Source organism: Ailuropoda melanoleuca, chromosome 6, assembly GCF_002007445.2.
Source record: "Ailuropoda melanoleuca isolate Jingjing chromosome 6, ASM200744v2, whole genome shotgun sequence".
Classification (NCBI taxonomy): Eukaryota; Metazoa; Chordata; class Mammalia; order Carnivora; family Ursidae; genus Ailuropoda; species Ailuropoda melanoleuca.
The window spans coordinates 96,379,133-96,397,685 of NC_048223.1; the positions used below are offsets into that span (position 1 = coordinate 96,379,133).

Here is an 18,553-nt window from a genome sequence, read left to right on the forward strand (position 1 = left end):
TTTGCATCCTTGCTGGTTGCTCAGAATGCAAAATATACATACATTTTAATTATAGTAACTAATAACTGATGGCATTTCAGGAGCAATTACTATGTGCCAAGTGTTCATCTCTTTCTAGATCCTCACAATTACCCAATGAGGTATTTTAGTCCCATTTTATAGGTGAAAAAAACCTGGGGAATGGAGAAATAAAATAATCTAGCCAAGGTCACTTGTTACTAAGCAATGATAAAACAAAATATTCCCTCTCCCCTAGAAAGATCTGGGCCCATTGCAAAGTGCTTTGGAATCTACCCCCAGACCCATAGGACTTCTTTGATAAGCCTGAACAACACAGATCTCCAAAATGATCTCTGAAGTCCAGCTCGGACACTCCTAAATCAATTTTACTTAAATGGATGGATATGGGGCAACATACAGGATGCCCCTGGAGGATGGCAGAAGCTGGAGAAGCCCTGCAGAATTCCAGGGGATTCTCTAGGTGGGGTTTCCCAGCCCCTCAGGCGCTTCCCCAAGAGTAGAGGGCGTGAGGCCTGGGCACTGGCCACCGCCTAGCCCGGGTGTTTCCAGCGGCATCGCCTGGCACTTCCTCGTTCCCGCGCGCCCCAGGCTCAGCGCGCAACGCCCAGCGCCGGCGCTCCTGCGGCGGGAGGGGGCCAGAGGGGAGATGTCGCAACCGCCGCCCTCCCTCTTTCCCCGCCTTGGCGCTCAGTCGCCTCCCAGATGAGCGCGCTCGCAGACGGCTGCGGGCCGCCGGGCGCCGGGCATGTCCCCTGAGTGCGCGCAGGCGGCGGGCACTGGGTCCCCGCGCAGCCTGGAGCGGGCCAACCGCACCCGCTTCCCATTCTTCTCCGACGTCAAAGGTGACCACCGGCTAGTGCTGACCGCTGTGGAGACGGTGGTGCTGGGCCTCATCTTTGCGGTGTCGCTGTTGGGCAACGTGTGCGCCTTGGTGCTGGTGGCGCGCCGACGGCGCCGCGGCAACACCGCCTGCCTGGTGCTCAACCTTTTCTGCGCTGACCTGCTCTTCACCAGCGCCATCCCGCCCGTGCTGGCCGTGCGATGGACGGAGGCCTGGCTGCTGGGCCCGGTCGCCTGCCACCTGCTCTTCTACGTGATGAGCTTGAGCGGCAGCGTCACCATCCTCACCCTGGCGGCCGTCAGCCTGGAGCGCATGGTGTGCATCGTTCGCCTGCAGCGGGGCATGCGGGGCCTGGGGCGGCGGGCGAGGGCCCTGCTGCTGGCGCTCATCTGGGGCTACTCGGCGCTGGCCGCGCTGCCCCTCTGCGTCTTCTTCCGAGTCATCCCGCAGCGGCTTTCCGGCCAGGACCAGGTGAGTGCCGGGCTGTGCGCGCCAGGCAGGTGTCTGGGGAGGGCTGTCAGGCGGGGATCCCACGGAAACGGTGACCTGGGATAATGAGTATCCAAAACAATAGAGCAAAAATAGGCGATTTGTTGCATTTAATCGTTGTGACACTGTGCCCGGTGCTCTGAAGTTTTAGCTCGTAAATTTCACTGCAGCTACTAGGTCCCGTAAACGCCATCCATAAACTTGTAAATGGAGTTCCCCAAATGCCTGCAAAGTGCACTCTTTATATGGAGGGTAGTGAAATGTGCGGGGAGTTTAGGAGCCAACCAGATGGAACTTCGAAGATCCGGAATGGCTAATCGCATTCGTGTATACTGAAATCTGCTTTCTCTCAGGGTGCTACAGCACTATCACTAGCACCGCCGCTTCACGTATGAGGAAGCGAGGCACACAGAGGAATGACTTGCTCAGGGCATCTCATCCTCAGTGCGAGGCCGAGCTGAGATCGTGCTCAGTATTTTCAGAGCGGGCTGGGGAAGGGTCCTGCTTTGAGAACCTGCCCGTAGAGTCAGGGAGAAAGGGCATCGGAGACCCAGGGACCCCAGACCCAATGCTGCCACTAGGGGTGTCGTGATCCTCTCCCGGGGCCTCAGTTTTTCAAACTGCAAGAGGGAAGGCTTAGACTAGACCACAGGATCTCGCACGGGGAGCCTTGATGATGGGTGGCTTCAGGATATCCTGGGCGCTGGAATGTTCGGCAGATTCCGGAGGCTGGCAGATGAGCTTTATTATGAGCAGTGTGTTCAGGGTTGCCATTGGGTTCTTTGCGGGGGTGCATGACCTAAAAAAAAAGGGGGGGTTCTGCGGATAATTCATGACGTTGGCTCGGGTCCATTCCAGTTGGGCCGTCCAGAATCACGGTGCAGAATCGCGGTCCACATCTGTTCCTGTCGCTGTCCCACCGCGCTCTCGCAGAGTTTGTGCGCTGAGATTCAGTTAGGTCTGGGCACCTGGGGGCCGGCCTGGTGGAGGACAGTGGCCGGTGGTTCTGGGTATCATCCCAGTGTGCCAGGTTTTCTGTGCCTCGTGGGGAGCGACAGAGAAAGAACGGGAGTCTGTGCGCCCTCTACAAAGGAAAGCAGGAGTCCTGCTCTGGGCTCAACCTCTCCAAGGGTCAGCCCTAAGCTGGTTTTCCCACCCCCTCCCTTTCTTTACAACTCACTGATTTTCTGGCCTTATCAAAACCGTCACAAGCCACAGTCCCAAAGGGAGGCCTGCTCAGTGATCAGAAGGGAGTGAGAAGGTAGGCAGGCACAGGAATGAGATGTGACCTGGGGGAAGGCTTCCTGCTACGGAAGTGCACAGAGACTGAGCAGAGGATGCCCTCCTGGGTATGTGCTCTGGAGCATAGACACAGATGTGGGCTTCCCTGGGGGTCTCCCCAGATTGGTCTCTCACACAGGCCTTTTAATGGCGCTTGAGAAGTCTGCATCCCGTGCAAGAAGTATCTTTTGCTCGCTCTCTTTTTTTTTCTTTTTAACAAAAATCAGACCTAAAAGTCTCTTTCCTAATAGTTTATTTTTTGCGTGGAATACGTTGTGGGGTTTTTGTTTGATTGTTTTGTTTTGTTTTAAGGCCTTGAATGACTAATAGGCAGGAACCATGTCAGACCTGTGGCACTTGATCAAAGGACATGGAAGCCTGTGGCCATGCCCCCTCAAGTGGGGGCCAGGATGGCTGGGCTCAGCTGAGCTGGTGGGGTGCCATCTGCGTAGCAGACCAAGGACCCTAACCTAGTGGGCAGTCCTGTCCTCCTCAGCCCAGATGTACTTGAGAATCAAAGTGGGTCACTTACATGCTTCTAAAATAAGTGAAAGACCAGGCCTCACCCCAGACCCATTGGATCAGCTGGAGGCTAGGTTTTGCTAACAGTCTTTTGATTAAGTTATTCTCTCAAGATAAATAGTGTATCTGTATTTTTCATAGACCTTGAGGGACTTTTCCCCATTTTTTTTTCTTCCAGAAAAAAATGACACTCGGGAAATTAAAGATCAAATAGAATAGATCTTCAGGGTATCTTATGTTCCCAGACATGTACCTTGTGCCCCTCCCTTTTACAACTGTTTTAGGAACACTTAAACTTAACTGGCAAATGACACTGAAAAGGGCTCTTGTCCCTTCCCAGACTAAAACTGCTTGCCTACGTGGACACACGTGGTTGGTTGAGTGAGAAGGCCCTCGCTCTGATGGGGGAGTGTCCCTGTCTTGTCACTCTGTATCTTACCTCTGGTGGGGTGTCTGTGTGGTTGGAGCCCCCAGCAGCACTTCCAGGATGACCAGAGCTGAACTGAGAGGTGCTTCCATGGAGGCTTATGTTGTGGTGGCTTTCCCTCCGTCTCCCTTGAGGCGGGCATGCAGACCCCTCTTGTATTAACACGGAAACACCTCCTTGATCATAGAGCCTTTGGGGAGGGATTGGGCAAAGCCACTGGGAGAGCACATCAGAAGCACCTTGGAAGATTGAGGGCTAGCTGAATTGGCCACAGGAGCCCTCCTCCCTGAAATTAGTAGAGGTGGGGCAAGGGAGCTTGTCAGGAGAAAACCAGATGGTCCTTTCCCCATTGCATGCACCTGTCCATAAGCCATGGAACAGAAAAACTGCCCTGTTCCTCAAGGGCTGTGACCTGAGCATGTAGGAAACAACTAATTTTATAGGTGTGCAAACTGAGGCTCAGGGGTGGAAGACGTAAGCTGAAAACAATGAGGAACAGGGGCGAAAAAAGAGTGTGGCCATTAAAAAAAAGAGAGACAGGGAAGGATCTGGGCTAGACTGAACAGAGTCTCACATTTAAAATTAGCAAAAGCTTGTTTTCTTAATCCTCTATTCCCAGCTTCCTGTCTGTAGATTCTGCCCGCCCCTTCCTACTTGGACACTGAATATGGAGCTTTTGGACGGGGGACACTTTCCTACCCAAACCACCAGCTGAGGGAACTCACTAACCCCAAGCACACGCTGGCCGCGTCCTCTTGAGGAGCTCTGGCCAGGGAAACAGTGCCTCTCAGAGCTTTCTGACAATCTAGTGCTCCCCAGCTCCCCAACACAGGAACACAAGTACCTTTGTCCGTTTGGGCAGTGGGTGCCCCGCAGTCCAGGGTGACCAGCCTCCTTCAAACTTCCCTGCAGGGAGGATGAAATGATAGACATGCTAAAAATGCTAGATAATTTGGTATTCGGAGTGTGGGCTTTGGAGTCCAGTGTTCTGAGTCTGTGTCCCATCTCTGCCCTTTAGGAGCTGTGTGACAGGGGTGAGCGGTCCCCACCTCTCTGCCTTCCTTTCCTCATTTGCAGACTGGGCATGATGACAGGAGAGCCTTATAGGATTGCCATGGGGACTAGCGTTCAGTGAGCGGGCCAACACCTGGCACGTACACAGTTAAGCACACAGGAATTGCCAGCTATTATTAGTTTCCTTATCTTTGGTTATAAATATTTTAGACATTCTTTAAATAGTGTAATTCTGATTGCCATAAAATAATAGGTGGCCATTTTAAGAGGGTGGGCACATTCTAGCAACAGAGACATCTCAGCCAGGTCAACTCAGCCTGTTCCAACAGGATTCCTGCCTGTGTGTGCTGTGGCTCTGGCCGGGCGCTGACCCTCATCGGCAGCTTGGGGGGACTGTCCACCCCGGCCAGAATGTGCTGCCTATCCATTGCACAAACATTTACCGAGCACCCCTCCCCGCTGCCCTCACCATGAGTCACATGACCAAGACGGGGTCCTGTTCAAGGAGGCTCCCGTATCGACAAGGCAGATGGTCTCAGACCCTGGCCCGGTTTGTTTCTCACAGAAACCCTCCAAATAGGTATTCGTATGTTCATTTTCCAAAGAGGGAAATGCCTAAAGTCATGGAGCAGGGATGGAACCAGAATTTAGCTCTGTGTTTCTCCCCGTGCCTTTTCCCGCGACTTCGCACTTCCTTGGGAGCCCTCCGTCTTCCTGCTCTGCCTGCCCCGGTTTAATACCAGGCCGGAGTGCCGTCGTTTCTCTGCTGAGTGTGAGTCGGCTGAGGAGACAAACGCAGTTCGCCTGCTTTGTTACTCTTAGAGGATAGCTTTAAGATGTAAGAAAGTTCATCTCTTGCCTTGATATGTTCTTTTTTTTCTGTTGGGATGTTGGAGGACAAGGGGATATCCACCAGGATTCCCACTTCCTTTAAGTGATCTCGAAGTCTTCCATTTTGCTTGAATAGGCAGAACAGGGAGAATGATTTACAAAGGGATCCTCAGGGCTACTCCGAGAAGCATCATTAGAGAAGCCGACAGGAAACAGCTGGAATCAGGTGGCGTTTCAAATAAGTCAGCCAGGGTGGAGCGGGGTCCGTGTGGGAGCAGTGCCTACAAAGAGATGTCCCCATCCACAGGGGAGTCTTCTTAGAAGAGAATGGGTGAGAACTCAGCTGAGGGTGAAGATGAAAGGCAGTTGGCCAGATACGGATGTGGGGAACTGGAGGGACATTACAGGCAGAAGAAATAGCGCAGGGGTTGGCCAGACATGGTACTTGAAGGGGTGGTGGGGGCCAGCTGGAGAAGGGCCAGGTATGCCCCTTGAGGGAGTTTGGACTTATGAGGTGAGAGATGGCCTGGCCTGGGAGGGGTGCGCCAGAAAGAATGAGAATGTGTGTGTGCTGGATAGCTATTAGGGCAGAACTTAAAGGTTCCCTCTGAGTGGGGAAGGAAGAAGGAGACGGCAGAAAGCCCATACTCAGGTTGCTGGAAGCATAGGGAATGGTGACTCCATATCCTGAGTCAGTGATGGCAGGAGGTGGAGACTTCTGGGGTGGGACATCGGAGCTTGACATGCTTGTGAGACATCCTTCGGAGATGTCCTCGGGGCACAGGGGTCAGTCTGGGGTTCAGGAGAAGACAGGGCTGGAAAAAGCAGCATGTCTTGGAAAAGAAGCCACGGAAATGGATGAAATTGCCCAGGAGAGGTAGCGGTGGGGATGGGGATACAAGTCACACTTAGCCACACTTAACACCCTTGTATGTGGCCTCCTGCCTTCATCCATCCTGGTCCTGACACTGAGCTCCAGCATCCCCATTCTCCTGACTGAAGCCCCATCCCTCCAAGCACAGCAGATGCAACCCCTCCGGGATGCTGCTGTCCTCTGGGACTGTGCTCGCCTGTCCCTGGTAGCTCTGGGCACTGCGGCTTGCTGCCCTGTGTTGAAGTTCTTAGCGCGTCTCTCTCTCCCTGAGCACATCAGAGCCCTCTTGAGGGCAGGGGCCTCGCCTTGCCCATCCTCACGGTGGTGCAGCCACCAAGGCTCAAGCCAGTGAGTGGTTGAACAAAGCAATGAAAGAACAGTCGCTGGCTTGGCCAGCTCTGCTTTTGCAGCTCAGTAACAAAGCAGACCTAGACCTTTGGGTGTTCAATTTCCTTTTTAAAAGCAGGAAACATTTCAAATGTGCAGAAAAAGTATAGGGACTATTATAAGACTCAAGTCTCCACCTTCCAGAGCCGACTCCTGCCATGCTCCCTCCTAAGTCACAGCTCAGAAGAGAACACCTAGAATCAAAATAACTAAGTCAGAAGGATTTTCCCACAAAAACACAATTATAATAGCAGGCCAGCCCTTTGACTGTGGGCCTGGTGCCTGTAGTTAAAATTTTTAATGAGAATAAACACTGCACGTCACCAGGGTTACCATATAAAGCTTTCTAAAGAGCATATAAATCCATCAGTCAGTCCACACGGGCCAGCCGCACTGTCTCGTCGGCCGTGCACGGGGTTGCTGTGCAAAGTTCTTATCTTACTTCCTTATCACACTCCGGCCTGGCCCGAGTGTCACAAATCCAAAGGTAAAGGAGCGTCTTCATCAGAGTCATGAAATCGGGGGAACTTCCTGGATGAGTTCATTGTTTTTGTTGAAAAAAAAATAGCTGGTTAGGCTTGCTAAACGAGCATGGTAATCCATATTTCATGTTTGATCCTCATTTCTTTTAAAAATTGACTTTTATCGCCACTTTTTTCTCTTATAAAATAATATAGGCATATTCTAGAAAATTCAGATAAGCCAAAAGAACAAAAAGAACTTGAGTCCCACCTAGAAGCAGACACTTAATTTTCTGGAATGTATCCTTCCAATCTTTTGTCTACACGTATGTGTGTGGGGGGGTGCACAGGTGTGTATCTGTCCATTCACACTACACATTTTCTTCAGCAGCATGGGGCTAATACCTGAGGCGGAGTGTTTAGGGATCTACTTCTTTGCTCCTATTGTAGGGAGAACACCTGGCTCTATCATACCTTCTTCTACAAAATCGTGTTAAGCCTGGAGAGATTTTGGCAGACATTCTGGAGAAGGCTTCTGGAAAGAGGTGGAGGCCTTTGGGGTTTTTAAGAAACGGTTCTGGGATCTGTTTTTGTGCCCTCCCTGTACATTTTCCTATCTTAAGTATAGGAAACAGAGACCCAGGCACCTTCAGGACTGGAATCATCTCTTCTGATCATTGCTCCAGCATATTTGCTGGTCCATGTTGCCCCCCGGTGTAGTAGACTGAGGGCATGGTGGGCAGAGATCATCTCAAAATAATCACCACACTTCCAATCCTCAGAAGATCCTGAGAGACACACATTTCTTTCCAATCACCACAATGTAGAAAGATCTAATGCACTTTGTCCCCTCAGGTATGGAGGGATGAGGATGGAGGAACAAGTTTTTGGAATTATTAGTGCATGTGTGAGGCATCTAAACTAGACAGGAAAAGGAAGCAACATTCTCACCCCCCTTCAAGGTACAAATATGATTGAAGCATTCTTCCCTGCTTGACCTGCCTTAAGAGTTTTCTTGGTAGGTCCCCAGATTTCCTTCATAACCACTTAGCTCTCTGGGGAAGATATGATATGATTGAAAAGAGCTACACGTCTAGTGTCTTAGACTATTGCTTTAGGAAGATGTTTCTAAGCCTTGATTGTCTCCGCTGTGTCATGGGAAAAATAATAATATGTATTTCAATATGGTCGTTGTGAATGTTCAATGAGATAATGTATGTAAAGTGCTCCCTGGTATAGAATAAATGCTCAGTGAATATCAGATTTACTATTTCCTGTTAATACTGAACAGGAAAAGAAGTGCCTACTTGTTTGCATTTTGAATTTGAGCATCCCATTATGACATACGTGATAAAAGTTCTTTGCCCCTGCTTAGCGTAGCATTCCACAAATACTGGCTGAATGAATGAATGATGCTATAAATCATACCACTACAATTGGTTCAGATGCCTTGTCCACCAAAAGTCAATAATGTGCTCTTTTTTACACAGAATGTGCTCTTGAGAGTCTGTTCCGTGTGTTCAGAAGTGTTTAGGGCAGCTTGATTTCTAAGTAGTTTTGCTACTAGAGTCAAGCAGGCACGGGAACTTTGTGTTTGGGAGGAGAGACAGACAGACAGATCTCTTTTCATTGACCTATTTATTCTTTGGAGGAAATTGTTGCCGCAGCTCCTAGTAACTATATGATAAGGTCCCCACATGCTTCGAGGTTGGTAATTAGTGTCAAACACTCGAAATCAGCACAACATACTGACAGCAGCAAGGTCGCAAGCCAGGCCTTTCCGCCCCATGCCAGTGGTTTTCCATCTTGAAAGCTGGAGAATTGTGTGGGGCTGTCGCGTGTCCCTCTGCGGGAGAGACACGTGAGGATAGAGCTTCCAAGTCTGGGCCCCAGTATTGTCTTGGAGTAAGCCGCGGCTTTCTTCGATGCAGCTTGACGCGTTTTAGACGTTTGCACGGTCCCTAAATGAACCGTCAGTGCCTTAACGCAGTTTCTGGTGCCTTCAGCGGCCCCAGAACGACTGCACTGCAGCCTCGCCCCTGTGTTTACATGTCTGTGTGCAGTGTGTCACTTCCAATCTGTGTAACCTTTTAGGGCTGGGCTTGTCACCTGTAAAATGAAGGACTTGGCAGAGAAGGCTCAAGGGCTCTTGGCAGCTCTGTCCAGGGAAGTGGAAAGAGCACTGGGCCTGGAGTCATGCCCGGGAGCCAACCGCAGCTGTTACCAGCGTGTGACCCTGAGACCCCATTGTGTCTCCTGGAGAATGGGCATACTAGCTGTGGTTATTCTGCGGGTCAGAGAGAAATGGCTCGCAGGTGTTTGCGCGGGCAGGGGAAGGGATGTGGGGCGTTCATGTCTTCCTAGTTGCATCGTGGTCACACCCCAGTGTAACAGTGTTGGATACCCTCCTACTGGGACTGTGCTAAAGGCAAATAAGAAGCCACCATGGAAATGATGTTCTCTTCCTTTTTGTAACTAGGAAATTCTGATTTGCTCACTGGTTTGGCCCAACATTGCCGGAGAAATCTCCTGGGATGTGTTGTTCGCTACTTTGAACTTCTTGGTGCCAGGATTGCTCATTGTGACCAGCTACTCCAAAATCTTGCAGGTATGTGTGCTTTGAGCACCACAGCTGAACTCTACTTGGGCTGGGATGTGTCGGATGGAATCAGCCTTCCAGGTCGGAAGTTACATTAGAGTTCACGCCAGCCCAATCCTGGCTCCCTGCCCAGGCCCACCCCTCTGCAACACTGAGGGGAAGAGTTTGGTATTAAAAAAAAGAAGTTATATCTTTATGACTGTTATTAGTTTTATTATTTCGCTGATCACTAAAGTAATACAAAGCTCATTATAAAAAATTAAAGACATGTAGAAATGTATAAAACAGAAACCAAACATCTACTCCCATTGTTAACAGTTCAAAGTAAATTTTTCAGGTTATTTTTCTTATAAATTTACCTACATACATAACTTTAATGCTGTGTGTATACATGTATATATATAACACATATTTGACTGTATAAAATGGTCAAATATCAACCATATATCATGGTTCAACCCAATGTTTTTTTGTTTGTTTCAGAGTTGAGATAACACTATTTGTAGTTTTCTTTTTTGGCTTAACACTAGATTGCAATATCTTTCTATATTTGTTTTTATATCTCTGTCTCTTTATTTTTAATGGCTTGATGCTCTTCTGTCATACGAATATGACATAATTTATTTTATGGGCTTCTGGGTTGAGTCCATTGTTACCCCATTACAAACAGCAATAATAGTGATGGAGAATGTACACTTCTAAAAACTTTTTATTGAAGTATAATCTATATCCAGAAAAGCATACGCAGCATACAGGCACAGCTCACAAACTGACCACACTCCTAGAAGCTTCTCCCAGAAACAAAACGAGACACAGAACATTACCAGAAGCCCCCTCCCGTGACCTTCCCATTGCTACCCCACACTCCCGAGAAGATGCTTTTCAAAAGTGCGCTGAGCCAGGAAGTGATGTCCACCTTCGAAGTGAGTATGTGCAGGGACCCGGAAAGGGCCCCGTGGGCCTGGCTCCTGCCTCTTGACGCAGCCCGTTCACGAGGGCTCGGGCAAATGGCGTTTGTTCGTGCTCATCTCAGAAGGGTTACTGCAAAACCTTGGGTTTTTTTGAAGGTTTACAGTTATTGAATCTTGGTTTTGATTGCATATTAGAGGTCATCTGGCAAACGAACTTATTGAAGTGGGGCCCTGTAGGTCCTGCTTGCTATCTGGCCACTTTTATGGCCCTGTCTTTGTAACTGAGGATCTGTAAACTTCTTAGATGCTCAGAACCGAAAACCAAGCCAACCTCCATCCGGGTCTGCTAACCCTGGGTCCTGTGGGAGGTGGCCAGTCATGCTCTTCTCTAGACTCTTCCCCACCAGTTGACTTGTGACCCACTTAAGTAACACCCAGGCTGGGGCTTGTTCAAGGGTATGAAGCCAATTCAGGCCTGGAGTTAAGGTCTGTAACGTGTTTGTAGTGGGGGCCTGACATGTGTAAATGCTACGTCAGAATTAGCTGTTATGACCCTAAAAGAAAAAGAGTAAGGGGAAAAGGAAGATAAACTTAGAATGAATTCTTTAAAAAAATATTTAACAAATATTTATGTAGTATTGACAATGTGTCAGGAACGAATTCATTTAATCCTATCAAGAATGACAGATGAGGAAACCAATGCACAGAGAGGCTAAGTCACTTGCCCAAGATCACAGAGCACACAAGCAGCCAGATCAGGACTCACACTCAGGCAGAGTCCTCACACTTTAATTCCTCAGACGTTTATTAAGGATCTGCTCTATGCAACGTGTTGGTGGGGAGTGGAGATTGGTCAAGAGTGAGCAGGTCGCATTCTTGATCCAGAAGGAGCTTTAATCCTGGGAAAGGGAGGGAGAGACAGACAACGGCACTGCTGCTCAATGCGGTGAACCGCTGGTCCCCCGGATAGTGTGGCGCTGGGACTCACCGTGAAAACACCTGGCAAACTGTCAAGTGCTGCGCAGATGTCGGAAGTGAATGAGGGGAAGGAGAGAGAAGAACAAAGGGCTGTGAAAGGCAGACACGGAGACAAGAAAGGGGTCTTTTAATAACCTGGTTTTTGAGTCCTTGCTGTTTGGCCTTTGGCAAGATATTTACTTTCTCTGAACCTCAGCTCCCTCATCTGCAAAATGGCGATGGCTCGGTCAGTGTAGGATTGTTGGGGGACAGGTCAGGTAGCAGGGGACGAGTAAACTAGTTCTGTTGTGTGTTAGGCAAGGCTGGCCCTCTGACCCTTCTCTCAGAGCATGCTGGGGAAATGTACCATTGGGATTTTGAATAAGCTGCAGGGCCCAGATTTGGAGCAAGGCAAGAACAAGGAACGGACGCTAGAGCAGAGCTGGCTGGCTGGAGCGGGCCTCCTCCCTGGGTGGTTGCACTCCCGAGTCCCCAAGAGGTAACAAGGGCTCGGGTCCACCCCTTTGAACTTCACCTCAGACATCTCAGTCACCTTCTGAGGGAGGATTGACTTATCCCGCCCTCTTCCATCTTTTTCTCAGGCCAGGGCCCGAGGGCCCTGATGGAGTTGGGGGAGGTGTCCTTATATCCGTCTGCCTCTAAATTGCAGGTTGTCACTTTCCAGACCCATGGCCAGCCTTCAGTTCTTCCCCTCACAGACCCCAGGACAGCTCCTGGATGAAACAGAATATGTATCATGACTCACAGTTATGAAACGGTGCTCTGAGGGGTGACTAAAGACATCATTTAGATCCCATTGCTTCCTTCACACATCGGGCAAAAACTCAAAGCCTTCACCTTAAGACCCCATGTGATCTGGCGGCCCTCTCACCTCATTTCTTCCCCTCTCTTGTATCCACATTGGCTGTGGGACTGTTCCTCACACATGCCAAGACACGGCTGCCTCAGGGCCTTTACACCTGTGATTTCCTCTCCTGGATCTCTAGTCCCCCAATTTCTGTGTGGGCCACTCCCCCACTCCATAAGGTCTCTGCTCAAAAGGCTCTTCCCCAGAGACCCTTCTCATCATTCTCTAGTCCCTTATTGCCCTGATTTATTTCTCTTCAGTGCTTTTACAACCCCTGTCATATTCCGTTTTTGCATACTTGTTTGTAAAGCATCTGTTTTGCTCACTAGAACGCAAGGTCCATGAGGGCTGAGGCTTGGTTTTGTTTCCTGCTGTAGCTCCATGCCCAGCACAGAGCCTGGCTTATGCGTTGCAAACACTCACTAAATGAGTAAGACGCAAACTTTGGGTCACATTGAAAGGGCCTACAATAAATACCTTCTCCTTTTGGATAGCAGGAAAATCACTGAACGAAAAGGCCTAAGACCCAGATTTCAGTCCAAGCTTTATTACTGTGTGACCTTAGGCAAGTCATTTAACTACTGTGGGCCTCAGTTTTGTCTGGAGCTAGGTAGACCTCAATGGATTGTTTGATGCACTAAAATGAGAGTGTAGATATAATATTTCGAACAGGCTGCTAGACTTTAATTGGAAAGAAATCTAACATTGTGATTTTGAAAATCATGCTAACGACAATATAAGACTTTTAAAAAATTACTTTCCACCCCACGAGCCAAACTAACTACCGCTCATTTCCTGGGAGGACGGTGATGTTTGTCCTCACTTTGGACCCGTGGGTTTGCCAGGCGGGTAACTTGGAAGCAGGCAAGCTGCCAGGTGGATGGAGTGTCTGCATGGACCCTCATAGCTTGCGTCTCTCTCCCGCTGAAGGTACTCATAACTCAGAGACACTGGATCAGCTTTTCAGCGGAATTCTTCTGTCAAGAGAATAACTCTTTAAAATGAATTGAACGTCAGTGTTAATCAGCTATTTTCATAGAGACACAACCAGCAACTCCTCTGAAGCCATAAGACACATAACTCCACCTGCCACCCCTTCCCCTTCTTTCACCTGTCAGTACTGTCTCTGACTCAGTTTCCATGTATGGGCCTGAGAAGTGCCTCTTTAAAATCACCTTGATCTTGGATTCCCCTAAAGCAGATTCTCCCCTAAAGCACTCTCTAGAACTCCACGAGCTGTTAGATGTTAGAAAGGGGTCCATGATCACATGAGTTTGGGAAATGCTGATTAATCCATGTCAAGTGGGTTTCTTCACTGCAGGGCTTCTGAGAGGCTTCGTTACGCTAATGTCCTTTGAGGGTCTCCAACTCAGGAACAGAGGAGGCAGCACTGCTAGGTCTGACCACAGACCCCCTTTTCTCCCACAGAGCATCTCTCTGTACTGGTGTTCCGTGGATCTCTTTTGGGGAACACTGCTCTAACGTCCCTGCCCCGGGTGCCGGTTCTGCCCGACGCAAGGACGGAGAGCAGGCCTCAGCTGGGCTCTTTGCTTCCAGAGCTGCTCCACGAGCTCAGGGCAGGGGCCTTATTCACTGTTCTGCCTTCCCTCCTTCCTCTTTCCTCATGACTCCAGCATGCTATACATCGTCAGTGGAGATTTCCGATCAATACTTTCCCAGGGTAATCGTCTCCCAGTCACTCCCGAGTGCCTTCAATGAGGCTGTCCCTGCTAGCTGTCAGGGCTTGGTTTCCATCGTCACCCAGCAACCACTGCCACAGCAAGAAGCTTCTACCCCGTGCCAGCTTGTAGATTTCTGGCTCCCCTCCTTGTTCTCCATGTACATGCTAGAATGGAAAGCAGGTGGGCAGGGCTCCCTTCTTTCTTGCTGACTATCCAGCACCTGTCAGAGTACGTGGCACATGGTAGGGGCTCAGTAAATGTTTGCCGATGAGAGAGTGAGGGTCTAGTTTGAAGTTGGAAAACCCTCCCCTATCTCAGCGCGCACCTGAGAAACGAACTCCGTTTCAGCTAAACATGAACGTGTTAGGTAGTGAACGCGCAGCCCCCTCTCCACATCTGGCCCTCATTCCCCAGCTTCGGGGCCTGCTGGCTGGCGATGGAGTGGGAGGTGGGCCCTCTGGAGGTTGCTGATGGACCAAGCAGCCCCCAAGGGAGAGCCAGCCCCTTTGGCCCGAGCTGTGTCAGTGGGGATCCACCTCTCCCTGCGCCCACCCGTTGGCAACCACGGTGTGGAGGCACGGAGTGGCAAGGGTGTGAGGTGGAGAGATGTTTCCCCAGGGCCTTCAGACACTCACACGGGTGTGAAGTCCATGCCTCTCAAAAGGACAGCTTACAAAGTGACTCTTTTCAAAGAACTGGGAGAAAATCCCAAATCTGTTGTCCTGAATTAGTAGTCCCCATAGAGTCAGCAAGGACCACCTGGGAGTCTGTGGGAAGTACAGTTTTCTGGGCCCGCTCAGAGCCACAAAAGCGCATATCTGACGGTGGGCCCAGGCACTCGCCTGGTGACTCTGACATGGGGGCCATGGACCACACTCCTGGGAGCTTCATCCTCTCTCCCCGTAGCCCCACTGTGAAGAGCTCAGACACCTGCCCCTGAGATGTGCTTCCCCCCACCCTGGACCATGAGCCCTGAGCATGTTACCTCACCTCTCAGAGCCTCCATCTCTTGTCCCCAAAACGGGGCAATGACAGAACCTACCCCATAGGCCTGTTTAAAGGATTAAAGTTAACCCTCAAGTTAGTCGAGCATTGAATTTCTCCTAAAACACATGAAGCATTCTGCACCATGACAGAGACATTTTAAAGCCTGGGTAAAATTAACTAGTCTCGTCATCTAACGTGGGGAGGGGAGCAGCAAGGAGCCACACTGGATTATAATGAGCCCATTTTCTTCTCACTCCCTGAAAGTCATGGGAATCATGGGCAGAGGAAATGGCAGCATCAGTCAGTGCTAAAAACAGACCCAGCCACTTATCCACTCGGACCATGAGTCAGCCCATTTCTCTGTCTGCTCACAGTCACTGTCAGGCACTTGCTAGAGCCCCGGGCCGCAGAAGCCACAGGGCTGCCCAGCCCCCAGGGAGCCTGCAGTCTGCTGGCGGTCAGAGGTAGCCATGACGCATCAGCATTGACCACATGGCCGGCCACGTGGCAAGGGCCACATGAGTACCGAAACAAAGTGCTGCGGGGTGCCACGTGGGAGAAGAACCAAGAAACCTTCTCGGTGTTGCTGGCATTAGAGCTTGGAGTCATAGGTCAGGCAGAAGGATTTCCATTGGTGGAAATAATAGAGGGTAGGAAGGAACTAGTTTAAGATTAAAAGCGTGGACTGGAGTCAGACTGCCCGGGTTTGAAGCCCAGCTTCGTGACTGCTTAGCTGGGCACTGTTGGGCAACTTCCTCAACCCCTCTGAGCTTCAGTTTTCTCATCTGTAAAGTGGAGATCATCAAATAGCTCTGTCACAGAATTGTTGGGAGAATGTAAAGAGAAAAGTCAAGTGATATGTACAGGGCCTGGCACGTGCTCAATAAATAGGAATTTACATCAACATCACTCAAAAAATATGTGTAAGACACTGAATGAGGGACCCTAGACCCCTTTGCAGGGCAGTGTGGACAGCACAAACAATGAGGCTGCTATTGGAACCGTCCCTTAGGTGCCCACCCTGTGAGGGGACTGTCCCCTCTGTTGGTCATGGTGTCTGATCTTCATGTAGCTGGTAGTGGTGCCAACAGAGCCCACTGATTGGGGGATCATTCCCAAACGGCCCACACCCCAGGCATCGTGGGCCCTTCCCAGACCAGCTTCGTTTTCAGGCTGAGTCCTGGCAGCCCCGGTCCTAGCAATTGAGCAGCTCCAGTCTCCGCCGCCTTCCATTGCCCCCACCTCAGGGGCCTGTGGCAAGACTAGGATCCGTTTCAATTGCTCCTGTAAAGGAAAGGAACCAAGTGTGGGGGTTCAGTGCTCCCTTTCTGCCCAGACTGGCCACACCCTTGTGCCATCTCCCACTGCTCCCTCTGCCACCCAAGAACCTGGAGGGGAGGGGAAACAGACGAGTGTGTGTGCTGCCATTTCACCCAGTACCCCTCCCCTTAAAAAAGGTGAAATAAATAAAATTCCCATCAGTAGGGCCCTGGATAAATTCCGGGACAGCCCTACTGTGGAGCCTCTGCCACCACGGACAAGATGACAAGAACGAGGTGCCTTCTGTCTGGGCTGGCGTGCAGCGAGCACTGGTATCCACTGCTAAGTGAAGACAAAGAAGGGGGGAGCATGGGGTGCGTGGTGTGGTCCCATGTGTGTGCAGAGCCAACATGCAGAACTCTGTGTTCCCACGGCCGGGCACGCGTGTGATAGCAGAGCATTCCCACAAGGACATACAGGGCCCTGGTCCCCGCTCTCTTCCTGGGAGTGGAAATGGAGGGCACAGGAGGCCACAGGCCTTGTATCCTGAATTTGATCTGCTTCCGTATCACACTGGTTGAGTTTATACCTTGAACACATGCCGCTTTTATACAATTAGCTACTTACGTCTTTCAAAAAAAGAAATACTTGGGAAGATGTGTGGCTTAGTCGGTTTGTGCTGCCATCACAAAATGCCACAGACTGGGTGGCTTCTAAACGACAGAAGGGTCTTTGTCACAGTTGTGGAGGCTGGAAGTTGAAGGTGAGGGTGCCCAGCTCCAGGCTGCAGACTGCCCACTTCTCGCTGTCTTCCTGTGGTGGGAGGGCCAAGGGAGCTTCCCGAACGGCACTGTTCATGAGGGCTTGGTCCCCATAACCTGATCTCCTCCCAAAGACCCCACCTCCTAATGCCGCATCCTTGGGAGTGCCGAAACATTCCGCCATATGAACGTGGACCCTCGCCACGGGCATCTGCTCACAGATTTCTCTTCTAGACCATCCAGTGCAGCCTTTTCACTTCTGCATCAACTGTGTTACACTTCGGACGATTTTCTGCCTTATTTCCAGGGGGTCAGCCAGGTGCCCCATTTCCACAGAGCATTCTAAGTGCAGGCAGCTGTCAGGCCACTGAGACAGGTGCTCTGCACACCAAGTTCCAAAGCCGAATTGTCCCAGGGCAGCAGGGATGGCAGATTCCAATGCTGGAAGCTTTGCCCCTCCTAAGTCAGAACCCCTGCCATCCTGCCGTGAACTGTGGCTCTGGCTCTGCTTTGTGTTCCCGCAGATCACAAAGGCGTCAAGGAAGAGGCTCACAGTGAACCTGGCCTACTCGGAGAACCACCATATCCGCGTGTCCCAGCAGGACTTCCGGCTCTTCCGGACCCTCTTTCTGCTCATGATCTCCTTCTTCATTATGTGGAGCCCCATCATCATCACCATCCTCCTCATCTTGATCCAGAACTTCAAGCAAGACCTGGTCATCTGGCCATCCCTCTTCTTCTGGGTGGTGGCCTTCACGTTTGCCAACTCAGCCCTGAACCCCATTCTCTATAACATGTCACTGTTTAGGAATGAATGGAGGAGAATTTTTCACTGCTTCTTCTTCCCGGAAAAGGGAGCCATGTTTACAGATACGTCTGTCAGAAGAAATGATCTGTCTATTATTTCCAACTAATTAAATTTTCTCTGTAGGCAGAGTTTATCACCCTCTGGAAGGCCATGATATGTTTTCAAGGGGAGTTAATTTCCAGGACTATCACATCAGTGTAGCCTGCTTTAAGAAAATGTAACCTATGCAAGTACACACGTATGCACCAGTCAATTAAGGGGTGATCATTCAGTATAGCAATTTTACCCTTTACAAAAGGTTTTGCTATGGGACCCTTTTAAATATGAACTTTTCTCAGTAGTTTGTAATATGATTGAGTTTAATAAATTTTTATTTATAACTGTTCAGCAATCACATCTCTTACATGTAAAGCCACATCATGCTGGTTTCTAGAATGAGTCTTGGAAATGATCCAGGACCCAGATTTCTCCTTGAAGGGTCACAGCCATTCTAGGTACCACCCCCCACCCCCACCCCCGCCCTGGACATGCAAGGCCTCAATACCATTCACTAATGTCAAGAACACTTGAGG

General features: G+C 50.1%; 1 protein-coding gene across 1 annotated transcript; it reads left to right on the forward strand.

Annotated features, from left to right (window-relative positions):
* The first annotated feature begins 724 nt into the window (after positions 1-724).
* Positions 725-18,341, forward strand: FFAR4 (free fatty acid receptor 4). Its single transcript, XM_002916099.4, has 3 exons — positions 725-1,333; positions 9,628-9,756; positions 17,698-18,341. The coding sequence occupies exons 1-3, from the start codon at positions 767-769 to the stop codon at positions 18,085-18,087; spliced, it is 1,086 nt and encodes a 361-aa protein (XP_002916145.1). The 5' UTR covers positions 725-766; the 3' UTR covers positions 18,088-18,341.
* Positions 18,342-18,553: the final 212 nt, after the last annotated feature.